Consider the following 17,817-nt stretch of genomic DNA (forward strand, 5'->3'; position numbering starts at 1 on the left):
ATGCCACGACCATGAAATCATGACCTGAGCCAAAATCAAGAGTCAGACACTGAACCAACAGAGATGCCCATGCTTCCCTAAAACTACAAGACATTTATCTTTTGTCACACCACACTGGACTCTTTAATACATCATATTCATTTAATTATCACAATATCTCTTTGAAGTATTCTGACCCCAATATTTCAGGTTAAAAAACTGAGATTCATAGCGTGAAGAAAAATTTCCAAGGTCACCTTACAGTCAGCTGATAGAGTCATGTCTTAAACCCTCTTTTTCCTTTCTGATTTTAATTGTAATGTCCTTTCCATGGCTGCCATATGCAAAATGCCCTATATTAAGCAGAATAGATGTGAATTTAAAGATTCTTGCAACTTAGTTCATGTAATAATAAATTAGTGATAAATTAAGGTTTGTAGTATGCTTTCCCAATTTAAAGGCTTTGGGGATAGCATTGTAAAAACAAAAGGTTATATAGTCTCTCAAAAGATATTGGTCACACAAGATTCATCATTTCATATGAAAGAAATTAAACTTTACCTGAATCTTGTAGGTTGCTATAGTCATAGCCCAGAGATCTGGATGAAACAAAGAAATCACCATTTCTGTATAGAGGTATAAAAGGAACCATGTAGGACTCCCGGTTGTGTCCAATGGGTGCATTGGCTTCTGGATAAACTTCTTGAAGGGGATGGTGCCTTCGGAGCCATTGTTCAAAAATACTGTAGAGGAAAGGATTATTCAGACTCAGAAACATGTTTATAAGAGAAATATTTATAATTCTTAAAGTAAAATAACCAGGCATATCTTAAAATTCCAAGGCATGGAAGGATGCCAAATATATTTTTTATGCTTTGAAAATATTTTGGAAAGCACTAGTTCATTCTGTCAGCCCCTGATGAAGCTCACTCACTTGAAAGAAATATGAGAGGGTAACTATGGAAAGGGAATTTCTTAGGTAAGTGAACTTTACATGACAAGTTTAGACCTTTCAGAATGCTGCAGAACAAGGGTAATTATTGGTTGAATGACAACTGAATCAGAGTTGTAAATTAAATATGTTTCTTGTTTCAAAGAAAGTTAGCCTAAAGAAAGAACACATAAAACTAAGTTGGAATCAGTACTAAAATTTGTTTTTTTGTTTGTTTGTTTTTTGCTTTTTGTTTTTTGGTCATGGCAGGGGACTTTCAATTATTTCAACCATCTTGTTCTGTTTGGCGAAGTATATGCTCAATGAGACTTGGGGTGAGAAAGAGCTTACCTCTCATAATGAAGACTAAAAATACCTGGACTTGGCTTTCCATCTTCCCCTTAAGCTAGAGTATGACCGTATGATTCATACTCAATCATACATTCATCCAAGACTTTGAAACAGAAGATAGTGACATACTATCTTGTCACTAGCAAGGACAATGACAAATTATTCTGGTAGTGGGAAGACAATTGTGATAACAACATCTAATTTTTAGGGATTATAAGACCAGAAGTACCAGGAAAGGAATATCCTGTGTTCTATAGCATGGTTTTAGCAGAACTCTTGGCTGCTACTCCCCTCTTCCCTTGTTCCCACTCATTTCTGAACCTGCTTCTCCATGATTTCCTGAGCTATCCAATATCTTCTTAGCAAATTCTTTTTCTGTTTAAATCAACCAGAGTTAGTCTCTTGTGTGCAATTAAAAATTATGACAGAACAAAAGATAAACAATTAAGAGATTAAAAAGATTAAGAACAAAGTAGAAACTTAACCTATGGAAGAATTTATAGTGTATGATTAAAAGTGTGACAAAGAGAATGGCTTTGTATTATCAGGCTATATAATAGAGGGAAGGACACAAGACCTAAAGTCAGAGAACTCCCCTTAAGGCCTAGCTCTGTGTTTTAAAAGCTGTATATCTCTAAGCAAATCACTAAAGTTCTTGGAGATCTAGCCTCTTCGTCCTTAAATGAAAGCAGTAATATTTGCCCTATTTCCAAAGGGATTATCCAATGGGATAATATTTATGGAAGTACTAAATAACTAAGCTATTGTTACTTAGCTATAAAACTTGTGCCAGGAGATAAAAAGTTAGTGCATTGTCCTGGCGATGGTGTCTAAAAAGGAAAGCGATAATGCTTCAAACAAACAAAAACTGAAAAAAAAAAAAAAAGGAAATAAAGAAGAAAACAATGATGCAGAATGGCAGTTCATTTTTTCCACACTGGAAAATAGTTCTATTTGTTTAGAGTATCTGGACTTCAAATGCTAGTTGTGGTTAAAGTTGGCTTTTAATTGTGAATTAACCAAGGGACCAGCAGGTTACTGATAAATACTGAAAATCTGGTCCACAAATACCAAATGATCTCTAAATAGCTCAACTACTAAATAAGTTTATTCAGTATTTATTATGAGTCAAAGTTTGGAGCAGCAAGAGCCTACATAAAAAACTGAGTCCCATGGGTTATGACAAGGGAAATTTGTAAAAGTTTCTTAATTTGTTTGATTTTCCTTTTCTTCATCTGTGAAATGGGAATAATATTTATGGATTAATTAGTATAACATAAGTAAGATGTACATTGAATTGCTTAACAAATGGTAAGTGGAAACCATCATCATCCTCTTCCCCTTCTTCCTCTTCTCCCTCCTCCTCATTATTAACTTTATACTGGAAGAACTTTACAATTAGCGAGAGACCTGAGACATACTATAACAGAAATGCCAAAGCCATGTACATTTGAGCTGGGTCTTTTTAAGAAAGGTTATGATTCTGACCAGCAGGAATGAAAAAGGAGAAGATATGGGAAGATTGGCTTTTCTGTGTGTGCCTTCTCAACTAAAGAAATTTGGAATTGGCTTAACGAATAAGGCCCAAATTCTATTCAAGACCTAAAGTTTTATGAATCAGCTTTTTTTTGTTTTAAATTCTGCAGTTTTTTCCTTGCATGAAAGCATTACTTATTCATTATTTACAATTCAGAAAACATAAATGGGCAAAAATGAGAGGAGAAAAAAATTCATATAATTGCTTCATATTTGTTGTATCTAGTTTATAAAATGTGCATATATGTACATATATATTTTAACAAAAAAGAGAATTGTATTATAACATTTTAAAAGGTATTTTATTTGTATTAAGCAATATTTAATGTTTAAACAATATTTAAACACGCTTACACAATGTTTACCTGCTTTTCAACTGGCAAATCTATTTTTTTTTTTTTAATGAGAAGGAGGCTTTTTGATCCAATTAATCTCTCCCCCATCCCTATTAAACTTTGATTGCAAAAGAGCCCAATATCCAATGAGCTACCAGATAAGGGCTTGAGGCAAAAATTGTGCCTTTCGTTAATTGAGAAAAATTACTACTGTAGTTCAGCTTATAAATAATCTTTTTTTTTTCCTGCCGAGAAATAAAAATTCTTCACTAGGTAGGACAAGGACATCAATTCTTAGCACCAAAAGATTTAATGGATAAAACCATTAATGTGCTCACCCACCTTATCAACCTTTTAAAATGAAGGTATTAATCTCGATTAGATTCTTCATCGGTGGTACTCATCTTCAGTTAATTTCATCAAACCATGTCTAAAATGACTCACATTGGAATTCTGATGCTTAGGTTAGATAATCACACTGCCATTTTCAGAAGACCTTATCTTCCTACCAAAGATTTATATCAACTATATCTAGACAGTTTTCTAGAATTAAGAAAAGGTACAGATGACCATGGATACAAACAAGAAAGGATATGTTTTATGTATAAAAGTAACATGAGATTTCTGGTTTCAAGTCTGACATGTAAAAACCCTGGACACTCCCATCCTCTTGTCTAGCAAGAAAAAGCTAGACAAGTGGAAAATCCACAAATTTTCTTGGGCCATGAGAGAATGAAGTCACTGGACAAACTGTCACCCCAAAGCTGCATAGATGACTGCAGAGAAGTACCATTATGAAATAAGCCCTCAGCCTTCTCCATAACAAACCTGTTTAATTCAGAAGAAATGATGACCAAAGGCCTATCCCAGCTAGAGGAAGGGGATTCCAGCTTTTCTGTCTCAAGGGGAAATAAAACATAGGCTACATTGGCCAGGGTTTCAAGGAATAAATTGGGAATGCTGTAACCAAAGAAACAGGAAACAGGGAAAGAAAAGCTATACCATTGGAGAAACACTCATGAAGGTCACAGCTCCAAGACACTGGCCAAGTAAAAGATTGATTTAATCACAATATTTTAGAACACAACCTATGCTCCCACCTTAATACTTTACCATGAATCAACAGAGCTCCAGTATCATGACAGAGATTACAGCTTAAAGAGCTACAAGGCAGACAGTATCTGAGGAATAGTATACAGGAAAGCCCAAACTCAAGAGTGAGGACAAGAACGAAGACCTATGGAAATTTAAAGCCTCCAGCACCTACAGCTACAGTTAAACACAGCCCGACTCCTTGCCAGATTAACATAAATCCTTACATTAAAGGCCTGTCTACCTCAGTTCCTATCACTCAATAAAATATATCTGACTTTCAATAAAAAATTACAGCATGCCAAAAGGCAAGAAAATAACAACCTAAAGAGACAAAGCAATCAAAGCAAAGTAAACCCTAACTGAGATATGAGATAGGTATTGGAATTATCACATAGGGAATTTAAATAGTTATGAATAATATATTAAGGGCTGTAACAAGACAAGTAACGGACGTGCAAGAACAGATGGATGGTGAAGCAGAGAGGTGGAAAGACTCTAAGGAAGATTCACAGGAAATGCTAGAAATAAAAAACAGTGTAACAGAAAGGAAGAATGCCTTTTAATGTGCTCATCAATGGAGTTGACATGGCTAAAGAAAGAATCAGTGAGCTTGAAGATAGAAACTTCCCAAACTAGAATGCAAAGTGAAAAAAAAGAATGGGGAAAAAATCAACAGCTGTGTGATCATTTCAAAGAGGTAACATACATGCAATTGGAATAACAGAAGGAAAATAAAAAGTGAATAGAGCAGAAGAAATATTCTTCAATAAAAGGAACCAGAGGAACCCACTGATATCACTCCCAATGGCCAAAACTGGAAAAATTTCAGCCACAGAATAAATAAAGTAGTATTAGGTTATAACCCAAGGTATAAAATAAATATAGATGACTCTATGATGATATAAATTAATGAATACATAATTTATATAATGTATGAATACATGAATACATAATTTATATCATGGGGAAATACATAAGTCTACCATGCAGAAAAACTTTGAATAATTAAAATAGATACACTGAATACATAATGCAGGTGGCATATAATTCCTTAAGTCAGTTTATATAGTAGTCATCTAATATACCTGCAAAATATTCTTGAGATAAACATGAAATATATGTTTACAAGGCATGTAATGCAACTGAAAGTATATTTTATCTATCAATAAACCTCTAGTATACTGAACATAAAACAAAACAAAACAAAGGAAGTTTGAAAACCTGTCACAGACAAGAGGAGCCTAAGAGACATGATGATTAAATATAATGCGGTGTCCTATGTGGGATCCGGAAACAAAAAAATATATATATTAAATAACTATTAAGTTATCTTAATAAAGTATGGACTTTGGTTAATAATGGATCAATATTATTTCACTAATTGTGACAAATATTCCATACTAATGTAAGATATTAAAAATAGGGGAAAATAGATGAGGAGTATAGTTGAACTTTGTTCTATCTTTGTAACATTTTTTGTAAATAGAAAACCATTTTAAAACAAGAGTTTATTTTTTAAAAATACAACTAACAAGAAAAACTTAATGTAGATGGATATTTAGGAACAGATTTAGTTTAGTACCACCACCACAGCAACAAAAAAGCAACATATATCTGTATAATAGAAGACTTTTTCATTCATTTATTCATCTATTTTAGAGAGAGATGAATATGTATATTTTGAGCATCTATAACAAACTGACTCTGTGCAGGGTATAAAATTCCCCAAATTACTTTGGGTGAAGTTCTCCATCCTTGTGGTATTTAGAGTCTAGGGGTGGAGATAGATATTAACCAGTAATTTAAAAAATAAATCTATAATTACAGACTGGAAAATAGTATGAAGCAGGCCACATGTTAACAAGATTTAATGAGGAGACCTCATTTGGTCTTTAGTCTCTGGGAAAGCCTTTGATAGTCTGTTAACCAAGAGCTGAAGAATGCATATTTAGAGAAATGGTGGACTGTTTCTGAAGACTAGAAGGGGATTTGCCAAGGACTTTTAGTGAAAAGTACATAGCAAGTCCCAGGCACTGGCTGATATGTATATGGAGAGGAGGGAGAAAATAGTTTGCGATCAGGTTAGAGAGGTAAGTGGGGAGCAAATCATGAAGAGCAGTAGAAGGCATGTGAGAAATATTTGTATTTTTTCCTATGAGTGGCAAGAAGTCACTGTTTGTATGTGTGTGGGGGCAGGGGTAGGTATAACATGAACAGATTGTCATTTAAAATTTTTTTTAAAAATTTTTATTCATTTCTGAGAGACAAGAGACAGACAGAATGTGAGTGGAGGAGGCTCAGAGAGAGAGAGGGAGGCACAGAATCTGAAGCAGGCTCCAGGCTATTAGCTATTAGCACAGAGCCTGATGCAGGGCTTGAACGCATGAACCATGAGATCATGACCTGAACCAAAGTTGGTCCCTTAACCGACTGAGCCACCCAGGCGCCCCCCGCCCTTTTTTTTTTTTTTTTAAAGATTGTACAGATTGCATTCTGGACAAGGGGCTAAAAGATAGTACGAGTTGATGTGTAGGGAACAAGGAATGAAATCACAGAGAAAATGATGTGTAGGCAAAAAGATGGTGTGTGACTATCCAAGTAGGTATACTGAGTGATGAGATGTCATAGAAGACTCCAAGTTTTCTGGCTTATTCCGCAGGAGAAAATGTTTTTAAAAAATTGTTTAATGTGGGGCATTGGGGTGGCTCAGTCGGTTAAGTGTCTGACTTGGGCTCAAGTCATGATCTTGCCTTTTGTGTGTTTGATCCCTGAATTGGGCTCTGTGCTGACAGCTCAGAGCCTGGAGCCTGCTTTGGATTCTGTGTCTCCTTCTCTCTGTCTCTCTGTCTCTCTCAAAAATAAATAAACATTAAAAAAAATTGTTTAATGTTTATTTATTTTTGAGAGAGAGAGAAAGAGGGAGGGGCAAAGAGACAAGGAGAGGGAGAATCCCAAGCAGTCTCCATACTGTCAGCGCAGAGCTGGATGAAGGCTTGATCTCATGAACTGTGAGATCATGACCTGAGCTGAAATCAAGAATCAGATGCTTACCTGATTGAGCCAATCAGGTACCCCAGGACAAAATATTTTTTATTCCCAAGGATGTAGTCAACTGGAGAGAAAATGTGGCATGAGGAAGAAATATTAGTATTATGATTTTTGATGTACTGTGCTTGAAGATATTTTTGAAACGTTCTAAAGGAGATGTCAGGTGGACAGCTGGATATTTGGGTCTGGATTTCAGAGTAAGATTTACTCTGGAAATATAAATTGAGAGGCCATCAGCTTGTGTTAATAAGTGAAGTTATGGGAGTATGAGACAATGGAAAGATCAAAGAATCTGGGGTTATTTTTCTCAAGTGTCATCTTTCTGGAAGGCCAGGACAGATGCAGTGATCATCACACTGTCTGTGAGAACCATTGCTTGAGATGCCTCAAGCAAGCCAGTCAAAACTCGAGTCTGGTCGGGGGAACAAATACACCCAGTCTGTGGTACTATGTTATGGGAGCCCTGGCAAACCAATAGGTAGGTAATAGTACTCACCTAAAGTGATTCTTATAAATATTAAGTATGTTGAAATATGCAAAACAACTTCAAGTGATGTATAGAAGAAGTATTGCTGTTATTGATATTAAAACTGTAATTACTCTGTTTCTGAATTTTCCTTTCAAGGATTTCCTAAGAACTTAAGTTTCCTTAAAATTTATTGTCTACTACATCATTTGCTCCTGCAAGACTTAGGTCAAATGCTACTTCTCTTAAAACAGCAATCAGACTTAATGTTTCTCTCCTTTGATTATTACATTTATCAAGTTGTAATTATTTGATTATGTGTCACTCTCTAGCAATAGAAGGAGAAACTCACTGAAAGCTATGATGTTGTCTTGTTGATCATTGTACACTAAATGTCCATCATAGTGCCTATCTAACAAGCGGGCTGGGTATGTGTAGTCCAAAAATATGTGAACTTTAGTGGGAATTGTATAGTTTTCTTGGGAGAGAATCCAATTTTTTAAAATCAAAATCTCAAAAGGAATGTGAATTAAATATGTGAAGAATCACTTATTTAGTGGTTAGAGGTTAGAGCTGAGAAAAGGAGGAATCTAAGAGATGCTAATCGTTTTGAGTTGGATGTTTCTGTAGGTGGTGCTATTCACTGATCAACATCAGTTAACACAGTATCTAGCATGTAATAACCATTGTGTTAGGTGCTGGGAATATAAAGTCAAATGGGGAGTCTCATCTTCAAAAGAGTTGCACTCTAATCAATCACTCAGCACAGTATGGTTGGAGTGACATGGGAGAAACAGGGCCATTAACGTCTTGGGAGAACAAAGAAAGAGGAGATAGCATCTGATTTGGAAGAGGATGGGGGATGTATTAGAGTTCCCCAGAAAAAGAGAACCAACAGGGTGTGTGTGTGTGTGTGTGTGTGTGTGTGTGTGTATACACAGACAAACACAGAGAGAGAAAGAGACAGACAAAAAGAGAGACACAGAGAAAAATAGAGGCAGATACAGTAACAGAGAGAGAGAGAGAGAGAGAGAGAGAGAGAGAGTCTCATATGATTGTAGAAACTTGGCAAATCCAAAATCTGCAGGGTAGGCAGACAGGCCAGAGACTGAGGCAAGAGACACAGTTAAAGCCCAAAGTCAGTCTGCTAGCACAATTTATTCTTGATCGAGGAGGTCACTTTTTCCCTATGAAGGCCTTCAACTGGTTTGAATGAGGCCTACCCACATTATGGAGGGTAATCTGCTTTATTCAAAGTCTACCAGGGTAAATATTAATATCATCTTTAAAAATACCTTCAAAGAAATGTCCAGAATGTTTGACCAAATGGCTGGGTACATGGCCTAACTAAGTTGACACATAAAATTAACCATCACTCGCACCTAACTTTTGAAAATGAATAGCACAAGTTTGGGCAAAGTAATAAATGGGAAAGGGCACTTTAGGAAAGAATAAAGCACAAGCATGAAGAAATGGGGGTATGCTTTTGGGGCCCTGCAAGCAGTTGAAAAGGTCTGGAAGGAAGGATGTGTGTGGGTACATGTAGCTAAACCAAAACTACATATAGGGCCTTTCTACATATTAAGAAAGGCAGAAAGTCTGAATGAGAAGCCATTGGGGGATTTTAAGCAAGGAATTGACATAACCATGTTTAATTAATGCATAATTAAATGAATCAGTGGCTGACTTTGGGGGCCCAAAGGAAGTAACCAGGTAATAGTCACGTGACTTGCTTACACTGAGGCCCCTGTTAAAATCTTGGATCCTCTCTCTGGGTTTGAAAGAACAGTATCCCAGAGATTCTTTTCTTCATGCACCTGCCTAACAATAGAACCCATTGAAGGAGTATTTAGAAAGTTTTACTGAAAAATCACACTTTTAAAAGAAGTGGACACTTTAAGAGCATAGATTGTCAGGGATGTGTAGCTGCAAGTGAAAAGCCTGTTCCACAGCTAAGAAATTCAACTGGGGCTAACTGCAATTTTAAATACATGCCCCACAACTTCTTAGCTTAGTTGAGAAAAGGGCAGACAAATCCTTGGGGCATGTGTAAGGGAGTGAAAAACAGATTAAAATCACTTAAGCGAATGATGAAATTTGAAGGGATTTTAGTGTAAGAACCAAAATATTGGTGATAACAAACCAAAAAGAACCAAAAAGCTAGAAGTCTAAGAAAGGCTGTTTCAGAGGTTGTTTTTTTCTTTTTCCCATAAATATTTAAGGGTGTCATTAGGTGACAAGCCCCCTGCTATGATCAGTTTTGAGAGAGGATTGAAAGCAAGTTGCCATGCTCCCTGTATGACTGTAATGTGCATCCGGAACTGAGAGCCACTGCACTAGGCAGAAGTTACACCCAGGTTGAATGAGTCAGGCTGCACTCACAGGCCATGGCTGTTCAGAGTGGTCCCTAAGAAGTATTCGGAAGGGCCAGCCCTCCCACACAATGGGGCAGGCTTTTCATTTGGCTTTCAATGGATATTACTGATTGACTTCCAGATTCTCAGTGCTCTTCCCAGGGAATTGGTGGCATTACAGCATCTCTTGCCTCTTCACTAAATTGCCTATTTATTTATTCACTAAATATTGTATTAATTATAATTATTGTATTAATGTTCATATTGTATTAATATTAATATCTTATACCCATTACTTGTCAAGCTCCAAGGATGGTCTATCAGAATGATCCCTCTCCTTATGGATCTTACTCCGTGTTGCAATAAAGAGATATGTAAAATTTCAACAGCAATGATGCTGTTGGAGGCATGTGTATAAAACCTATAGGCTTGCAACAGGAGCAAGGAACTGCTGGGAGTCCAGGAAAGCTTCACAGCAGGGATGGTATGTAAACTGGATGAACAGATTACCCTGGAGGCTTTGCATTCAAAGCAGAGACCTACAGGGAGCCTGGGCACTGATGTAATTGAAAACTGAAAATGGCTTTTTGGTGTGTGGGAGTAGAATGTAGAGTGGTGCAGGATTAATAAGGAGTGAGACCAGAAAGGTGAGAAGGGTCAGGTTGTGAAAGGCCTACCCAGGGCACAGGGGGAGATGGAAGTAGTTTGGATTGATCCTGAGAGTTAACTTGCTACCTAAGCACTTTAGGTAAGGAGTGACCATGATTGAATTTGAATTTTAGAAATATTATAGTGGATATGTGTATTAGTATATATTATACTAAATAACAATAAGTCAACATATATGATTTCCATCTACTGGAGATCATAATGTATTGGTGGACCAACAGTGCATAAGACAACTTCTATTTATGCAGACAGCTATGACTTTTCTTAAGAGATCTGTGTTGCCCCTGTTCCTTACAAAATCTCTCTTCATTTCACACCAACTTTTCCATTACTTCCTACTATTCTTTATTATAATGATACTTTGGAGGCTCGTAAAATAATGGGGAAAAACCCAATCAATTCAGTAATCATTCCCATTTATTAAGTGTTAACATATCTGGCATGCTGCTGGGGATTTTAATAAACATTATATTATTTCTCCAACAATACTGCTAGAGAGGATTAGTAATAGTAACAGTTATGAGAATTAGCTTATGCAACACTTACTGTATGCCAGGTACTGCTTGAGGTACTCCTCATATAGGAACTCATCTAATTCACAAAACAATCCTATGAAGAATGTTCAGTTCCTCAATTATCCCTATTCACAGATGGGAAAACTAAAGCATAAAGAGGATAAGACTCATGCCCATGGTTACACAGCTAGTAGGTGGCAGGTGGCAGAACGAGGCTTCAAAGCCAGGCAACCTCCCTGCAGTACAGGTTCTTGGCCTTAAGAAAACATTGACTCACCACAGTGTTCACAAGAAAACACACAAAAACTGAGCAAACAAGCAAAAAGGAGTTTAAATAACTTCTTCAATTCATTTGGTTAATAAATGGAGCAGCAGGAATCAAACTCTGGTTTGCTCCACTTGGCATTTTCCAACATAACAAGTTCTGTCAACTGCATGTTTTGCAAACAAACAGAGTGAACCTGCATGATTTGCCCATTTTCTAGTTTAGTCAGGAAAAGGAAAAGAATACTGGAAAAGAGCTTGTGAGTGAAAAAAACCTGTGGAATTTTGTATTAGAAATGAAAGTAGGGGGTGCCTGGGTGGCTCAGTCAGTGAAGTGTCTGATCCTTGATTTCAGCCCAGGTCATGATCTTGAGGTTCGTGAGAGTGAGCCCCACATCAGGCTCTGTGCTGACGGTGCAGAGTCTGCTTGGGATTCTCTCTCTCTCTCTCTATGCACCTCCCCTGCTCACTCTGTCTCTCTAAAAATAAAAATAAAACATTAAAAATAAATGAAAGCTTAATCTATTCACTACTAAATCCATAAAATGTAAAGTAGAGCCTGTACACAGTTGGCAAATAATAAATATTTGATAACTGTTCCAGAAGGAGTCTAGGATCTGTCCCATGGGAATGAGAATATATAATATATGTATATACTTTACAAATACATATTTAACAAATAGTTATTAAGTATCTACCCACACAGGCAAGTATAGGAAGTAACATGGTAAAGTACAAGATAAAATGTCTCAAAAGGCAGAATCCCTCCTTCCCTTAAGCAAACTTTAGGGAGGTAAGCTACTTATACCATATATATAGTATTTTTCCTTTAGCCAAGGCTCTAGGACCTTTATCTGATGTGGACAGGTGTCTTTAAGTATTATAGAATTAAAGTCATCATTAATGGCCAGAACAGTAAAACAAGTTCAAGGCAGGCAAAATGAGTATAAGTACTGTTTGACTAACCCAGCATTGCTGTCATGAGCACCAGACAATACTCTGTGGTTTCCAATCTTCTCTCTAAATTGTGTTTTTAATACCGTGTCTCTAGGCCCTAGGCATCTACTTTTGATGTGTTGTTAACAGCCTCACTACTTTCCCCCAATCATGACAGATTTTACCTGCTTCTGAGGGTTACAGTGGAGAATTTACCACACATCTATTACCTGCACAGATAGAGACTCCTTTATTTGTATTGAAAGCTCTTTCCTCCAAACAAAAGGATTATTACTACCATTTTGGCATCTGGCCCTTCAGATGCACCTCTAACGCTTTCAGCCTCACAAGGAATTGGTATTGTTTGATGGAAATTCAGAGAAGTTATGGAATTATTTCTTGACCTAATAACCTACCTCACAGCCTAAAGATCCCTGCATTCTATAATTCCATTAATCAATTCTTACCACTCCTCAACTGGAATGTCTTTTATTTTCCTTGTAGGCTCTATGAGTCCTTGTTAATAAAAATCACTAAGAACCTCATTCTTCCCCTTGGATCATTAATAGGACATGAGCCAATTCTTCAATACTCATACCTGGCCTATTATCTCCTGGGTTTCTGTCTCTTTTCCAGAACAACATTTAGTGAAAAAAAAAAATACATTCATTTGGTGCATATGGATTAAAAAAAAAGGCATAGTGAGAAAAATGGACAGACAAGAACAAAATACCAAAAATCTATGGGTATTAGCATAAGGCATTTGAATTTATTCCATAGGCAATAAGAGTCACTGCTGCCACTTGAGAAGGTGAATGATGTGAAAAAATGGTTGTGCATAGAGAGATGTATATGGAAGTGTTGCCCAAGATGGATTTTTGTTGGAGAGATTAGGGGCAAGGGACCAACAGCACACATGGGGTAGCTAAGTAACGAGGACCTAAACTAACAATGTAAGAGAAACTGAAGGTAATGTCTGTAAATGAAACAAGAAAACAAAGAAGGTCACAAATGTTTGAACACCAGGAATGCCATCTGGCAGAAGAAAAATTCAGTATGAGCTCAAATGCTTCTTTCCAGTGAACAGCAAATATTCCGTGTATGCCTAAGAATATTTATGATGTACAATTATAGAAACATACGGAACACAAATTCACAAATAATTTATGGAGCAATAATAGTGATATCATTGGAAATTTAGATGAGAAAAATTATAATGTGTTCAAGTCTAGCCTAATGAACAAAGAAGATAATGTAAAACATCCTTCAGAAAGCAAATTCAACCGAAGCTGAAAACCTGACATCTTAATCACGACAAATGATTCTGACTGGTAGAAGATAGGAGCTTATGAAAAGAATCAAAGACTGAAAAAAAAGAGATTATTTTCCGTGTATATTTCCCCAAAGTGATAGTTATATACCCATCTAACTCCTTTTATTCTTTCTGTAGCCAAAAATCTTTATCTGCCATTATTTTCAAGTCTCTTTTCTACTCCTCTAGTTTTCAATTCAATTGGGAAAAAATGGCAAATGTATTTCTTAAAAAGATCAGTAATCTGAGTGTCACCCAATCTAGTCAAAAATATAAATTGTCACTTTAGGCAAAGGAGAAATCTGTTATTCTGTTTGTATTGGGTCTTTGTTAAGGGAGGAGAGTAAACATGAAAGGAAGAATCCCCATACTCTGTGCTAAGGAAAGATCTATAGAAAGGTGAGATATTAGTAAAACCCCTTCAGAAAACAATGAACAACTGAGGGTAGAAGATCAAAGGAGCAAACAGACAATCTCAGGAAGAGTGGGGGTAGAAACCAAGGAGTTTATGGCAGTAGGTACTTTGGAATCTCTCAAAATGTCCCAATTTGTTATCACTTATTACCTGTTTACCCCCAAGTGATTAGAAGTAAAACTTAAGGAATGAGAAGGATGCTGTTAGGGCACTTCAATGGAAACAGGAGCCATGAATATCATTCCAATCCACAGCCACATGGCAGAGAGAGGGAGAAAGAGAGAGAGCAAGCGAGCGTGTGCAATTCTGAAAGACAGAACAGACATGGCAGCCATATTTGCAAACCTTTCCATGGGCCCAGCTGACAACCCCTCTCTTCTCAAAGGCCAGAGTAATGAATTTCCTGTTTGAAGGCTTTCCCTCAACTCTATATACTTCTAGACAGTGAGGATTAGTAATTCCATTTATCCCTCATGTCCCAAATTCTTGGGATTTCCTTGTTTCCTTTTGAAAGTTGAACTTGCCTGTGTCAGTGAGGTTTTATCATTTTTTCTTTGTGTCCAAAATGTTTGAGAATCTCTAGCTATTAAGAAAATATTACTGGATCTAATCACTCAACAAATACAAGAATTTCTCAGAGATTTGATTACCTCGTTAATGCATTTGCACTCAAAACTGATGTAGAGATCAGTGAAGCTTGAAAAAAAATATGCCCTAAACACATAAATATCATTTACTGGGGACTCATATGAGGGAGAAGGGAGGAAAAGTGTATTTGATTGTTTTTTTTTTTTAAAGCAACAGAAAGAAAATGGCATTTCAGAAAAAGGCTCTTCCTGAGAAAGGAGACGTAAGGCTTCATAGATGTAGAAATCACATATTATGCACATATTGATATGACACATATTAGGACCTGAAAGAATTCTGTCATCTAACCAGGAGTTGGTAAATGGGTAGCCTAGAGTCACAGCAGTGTTTGAGGCTTTGCCATCCAGATGGGCTCACTCACGATTAGAGCAGTTCTACCTGTATCTGTTTTACATATAGAAGTGCCGTTGTTTAATTAAAAAAATAAAAGGATTCTGTATTTCCACTGCTTGAGGGGCAGTAGGTGAGGCTCTGTGGACCTGGTTCATGAAGCAAACATAACTGGTGAAAATTATGAAAAATAATCCCAACAATTTAAAATTTCTGGAAAGTTTTAAATGAAGAAACATTTATTCAAGAAAATCTCCTGTTTTATAACTGGAAGTTTTTACCTCCTACTCCCCTTTATCTATTTAGCCCATCTCCCCAGCACCCTCTCCTCTGGCAGCCACCAGTTTTTCCTCTGTATTTAGGAGTCTGCTTCTGGTTTTTGGTTTGTTGGTTTGTTTGTTTGTTTGTTTGTTCATTTATTTTGTTTTATAGATTCCCCATATGAGTTAGATCTTATGGTATGTGTCTTTCTCTGTCTGACTTATTTCATACAGTATCATACACTCTGGCATTTAAATCATGGCCCTTTGACTTGTCACGCAACAGATTGCTTTGAATCTATTGATTTATTTGCAGACTGCTGACATGTTAACGGTAAGTCTCCCAATTCATGAACAGGAATATCTTTCTGTTTATACAGATTTTAATTAATTTCATCCAACGAAAGTTTGTAGTTTGCAGTGTACAAGTCTTGTATTATATTCTTTTTGATGGTACTGCAAATGGAATTATTTTCTTAATTTCACTTTTGGATTGTTTATTGCTAGTATATAGAAATACAATATTTTTATATGTTGATTTTGTATCTTACAACTTTACTGAAGTCTTTCATTAGCTCTACCCCCACTTTTTCTTTCTTTATAGATTCTTTATGGTTTTCTATATAAAAGATCATGCCATCTGCACATACAGGTAGTTTTACTTCCTTTCCAGTTTGGACAATTTTTATTCTTTTTCTTGCCTAATGGCCCTGGCTAAAACTGCCAGTATAATGCTAAATAGAAGTGGCAAGAGCGGGGCCTTGTGTGTCTAAATCAGTTGAGCATCTCACTCTTGATTTCAGCTCACAGTTGGTGGGTTCAAGCCCCGTGTTGGGCTCTGTGCTGATGGCTCAGAGCCTGGAGCCTGCTTCGGATTCTGTGTCTCCCTCTCTCTCTGCCCCTCCCCTGCTCATGCTTTCTTTCTCTCTCAAAAATAAATAAATGTTAAAAAAAAAAAAAAAAAAAAAAAGAAGTGACAAGAGCAAACAAACTTGTCTTGTTCCCAAACTTAGGGGAAATGATTTCAGTTTTTAACCATTAAGTGTACATTTTCATAGATATTCTTCATCAAATTGAGAAAGTTTCCTTTTATTCCTAGTTTCATAAGTGTTTATTTTTTCATGAAAGAATGTTGGCTTTTGATGCATTTATTGAAATAATCATGTGTTTTTTCCCTTTCATTATATTAATATGTTGGACTAACCTTGCATCTCCAGAATAAATCCCACGTGGCCATGGTCTAAACCTTATAAGATAGTGTTGGACTTTTTTTCCAGGATTTTATTGAGGATTTTTCATTTATATTTGTAATATAAATTCTGCAGTTTATAATTGTACAGTTTTGGGGTGCCTGGGTGGCTCGATCAGTTGAGTGTCTGACTCTTGATTTCAGTTCAGAGCATGATCCCAGGGTCATGGGATCACACCTCGCATAATATTCTTAAGATTCTCCCTTTCTCTCTCCCTCTGCCCCTCTCCCCCAATGGCGCTCTCTCTCTAAAATAATAATGATAATAATAATAATTCTGCAGTTTTCTCTTCTGTGATTGCTTTGTCCGGTTTTGCTATCAGGGTAATACTGGCCTCACAGAATAAGTTAGGAAATGTTTCCTCATTTTTGGAAGACTTAGATTGGTTTAGTTCTTCTTTAAATGCTTGGTGAATTCATGAGTTAAGCCATTTGATCCTGAAACTTTCTTTGTTGGATTTATTTTTAATTTTTTTAAAGTTTACTTATTTTGAGAAAGAGAGCACATGCACCAGTGGGGGAAGGGCAAAGAGAGAAGGAGAGAGAGAATCCCAAGCAGGCTGCGCATTGTCAGCACAGAGCCAGATGCGAAGCTTGTTCCCACAAACCATGAGATCGTGACCTAAGACAAAATCAAGAGTTGGATGCATAACTGACTGAACAACCCAGATGCCCAGATTTAAAAAAAAAAAAAAATGCTATCCCAGTATCTTTATTTGTTATAGGTCTGGTCACATTTTCTATTTCTTCTTGGGTTAGTTTTGGTAATTTATGTGTTTCTAGGAATTTGTCCATTTCTTCTAGAATGCTAATTTGTTGCTCTACAATTTGTTGTTCATAGCGTTCCCTCATAATCTATTTTTCCCTCTGCAAATTCAGTAGTAACGTCCTCTCTTTCATTCCTGATCTTATTTTTTTAAATTATATTTAAAAGTTTATTTATTTTGAGAGAGAGAGCCTGTGTGAATGGAGGAGGGGCAGAGAGAGAGAGAGAGAGAGAGAGAGAGAAGAGAAGAGAATCCCAAGCAGACTCCATGTTGTCAGTGCAGAGCCCACCCAGGATCTCAAACTCTCCAACTGTGAGATCATGATCTGAGCTGACGTTAAAAATCAGATGCTTAACC

General features: G+C 36.6%; 1 protein-coding gene across 1 annotated transcript in view; it reads right to left on the minus strand.

Annotated features, from left to right (window-relative positions):
• Positions 1 to 17,817, minus strand: part of TYR (tyrosinase) — a 105,000-nt gene that overhangs the window by 8,540 nt on the left and 78,643 nt on the right. The window contains exon 4 of the mRNA XM_007079004.3: positions 541 to 722. Coding sequence (XP_007079066.1) covers positions 541 to 722 — 182 coding nt within the window. The remainder of the gene's footprint in view (positions 1 to 540; positions 723 to 17,817) is intronic.

This window comes from Panthera tigris, chromosome D1, assembly GCF_018350195.1.
Source record: "Panthera tigris isolate Pti1 chromosome D1, P.tigris_Pti1_mat1.1, whole genome shotgun sequence".
Classification (NCBI taxonomy): domain Eukaryota; kingdom Metazoa; phylum Chordata; class Mammalia; order Carnivora; family Felidae; genus Panthera; species Panthera tigris.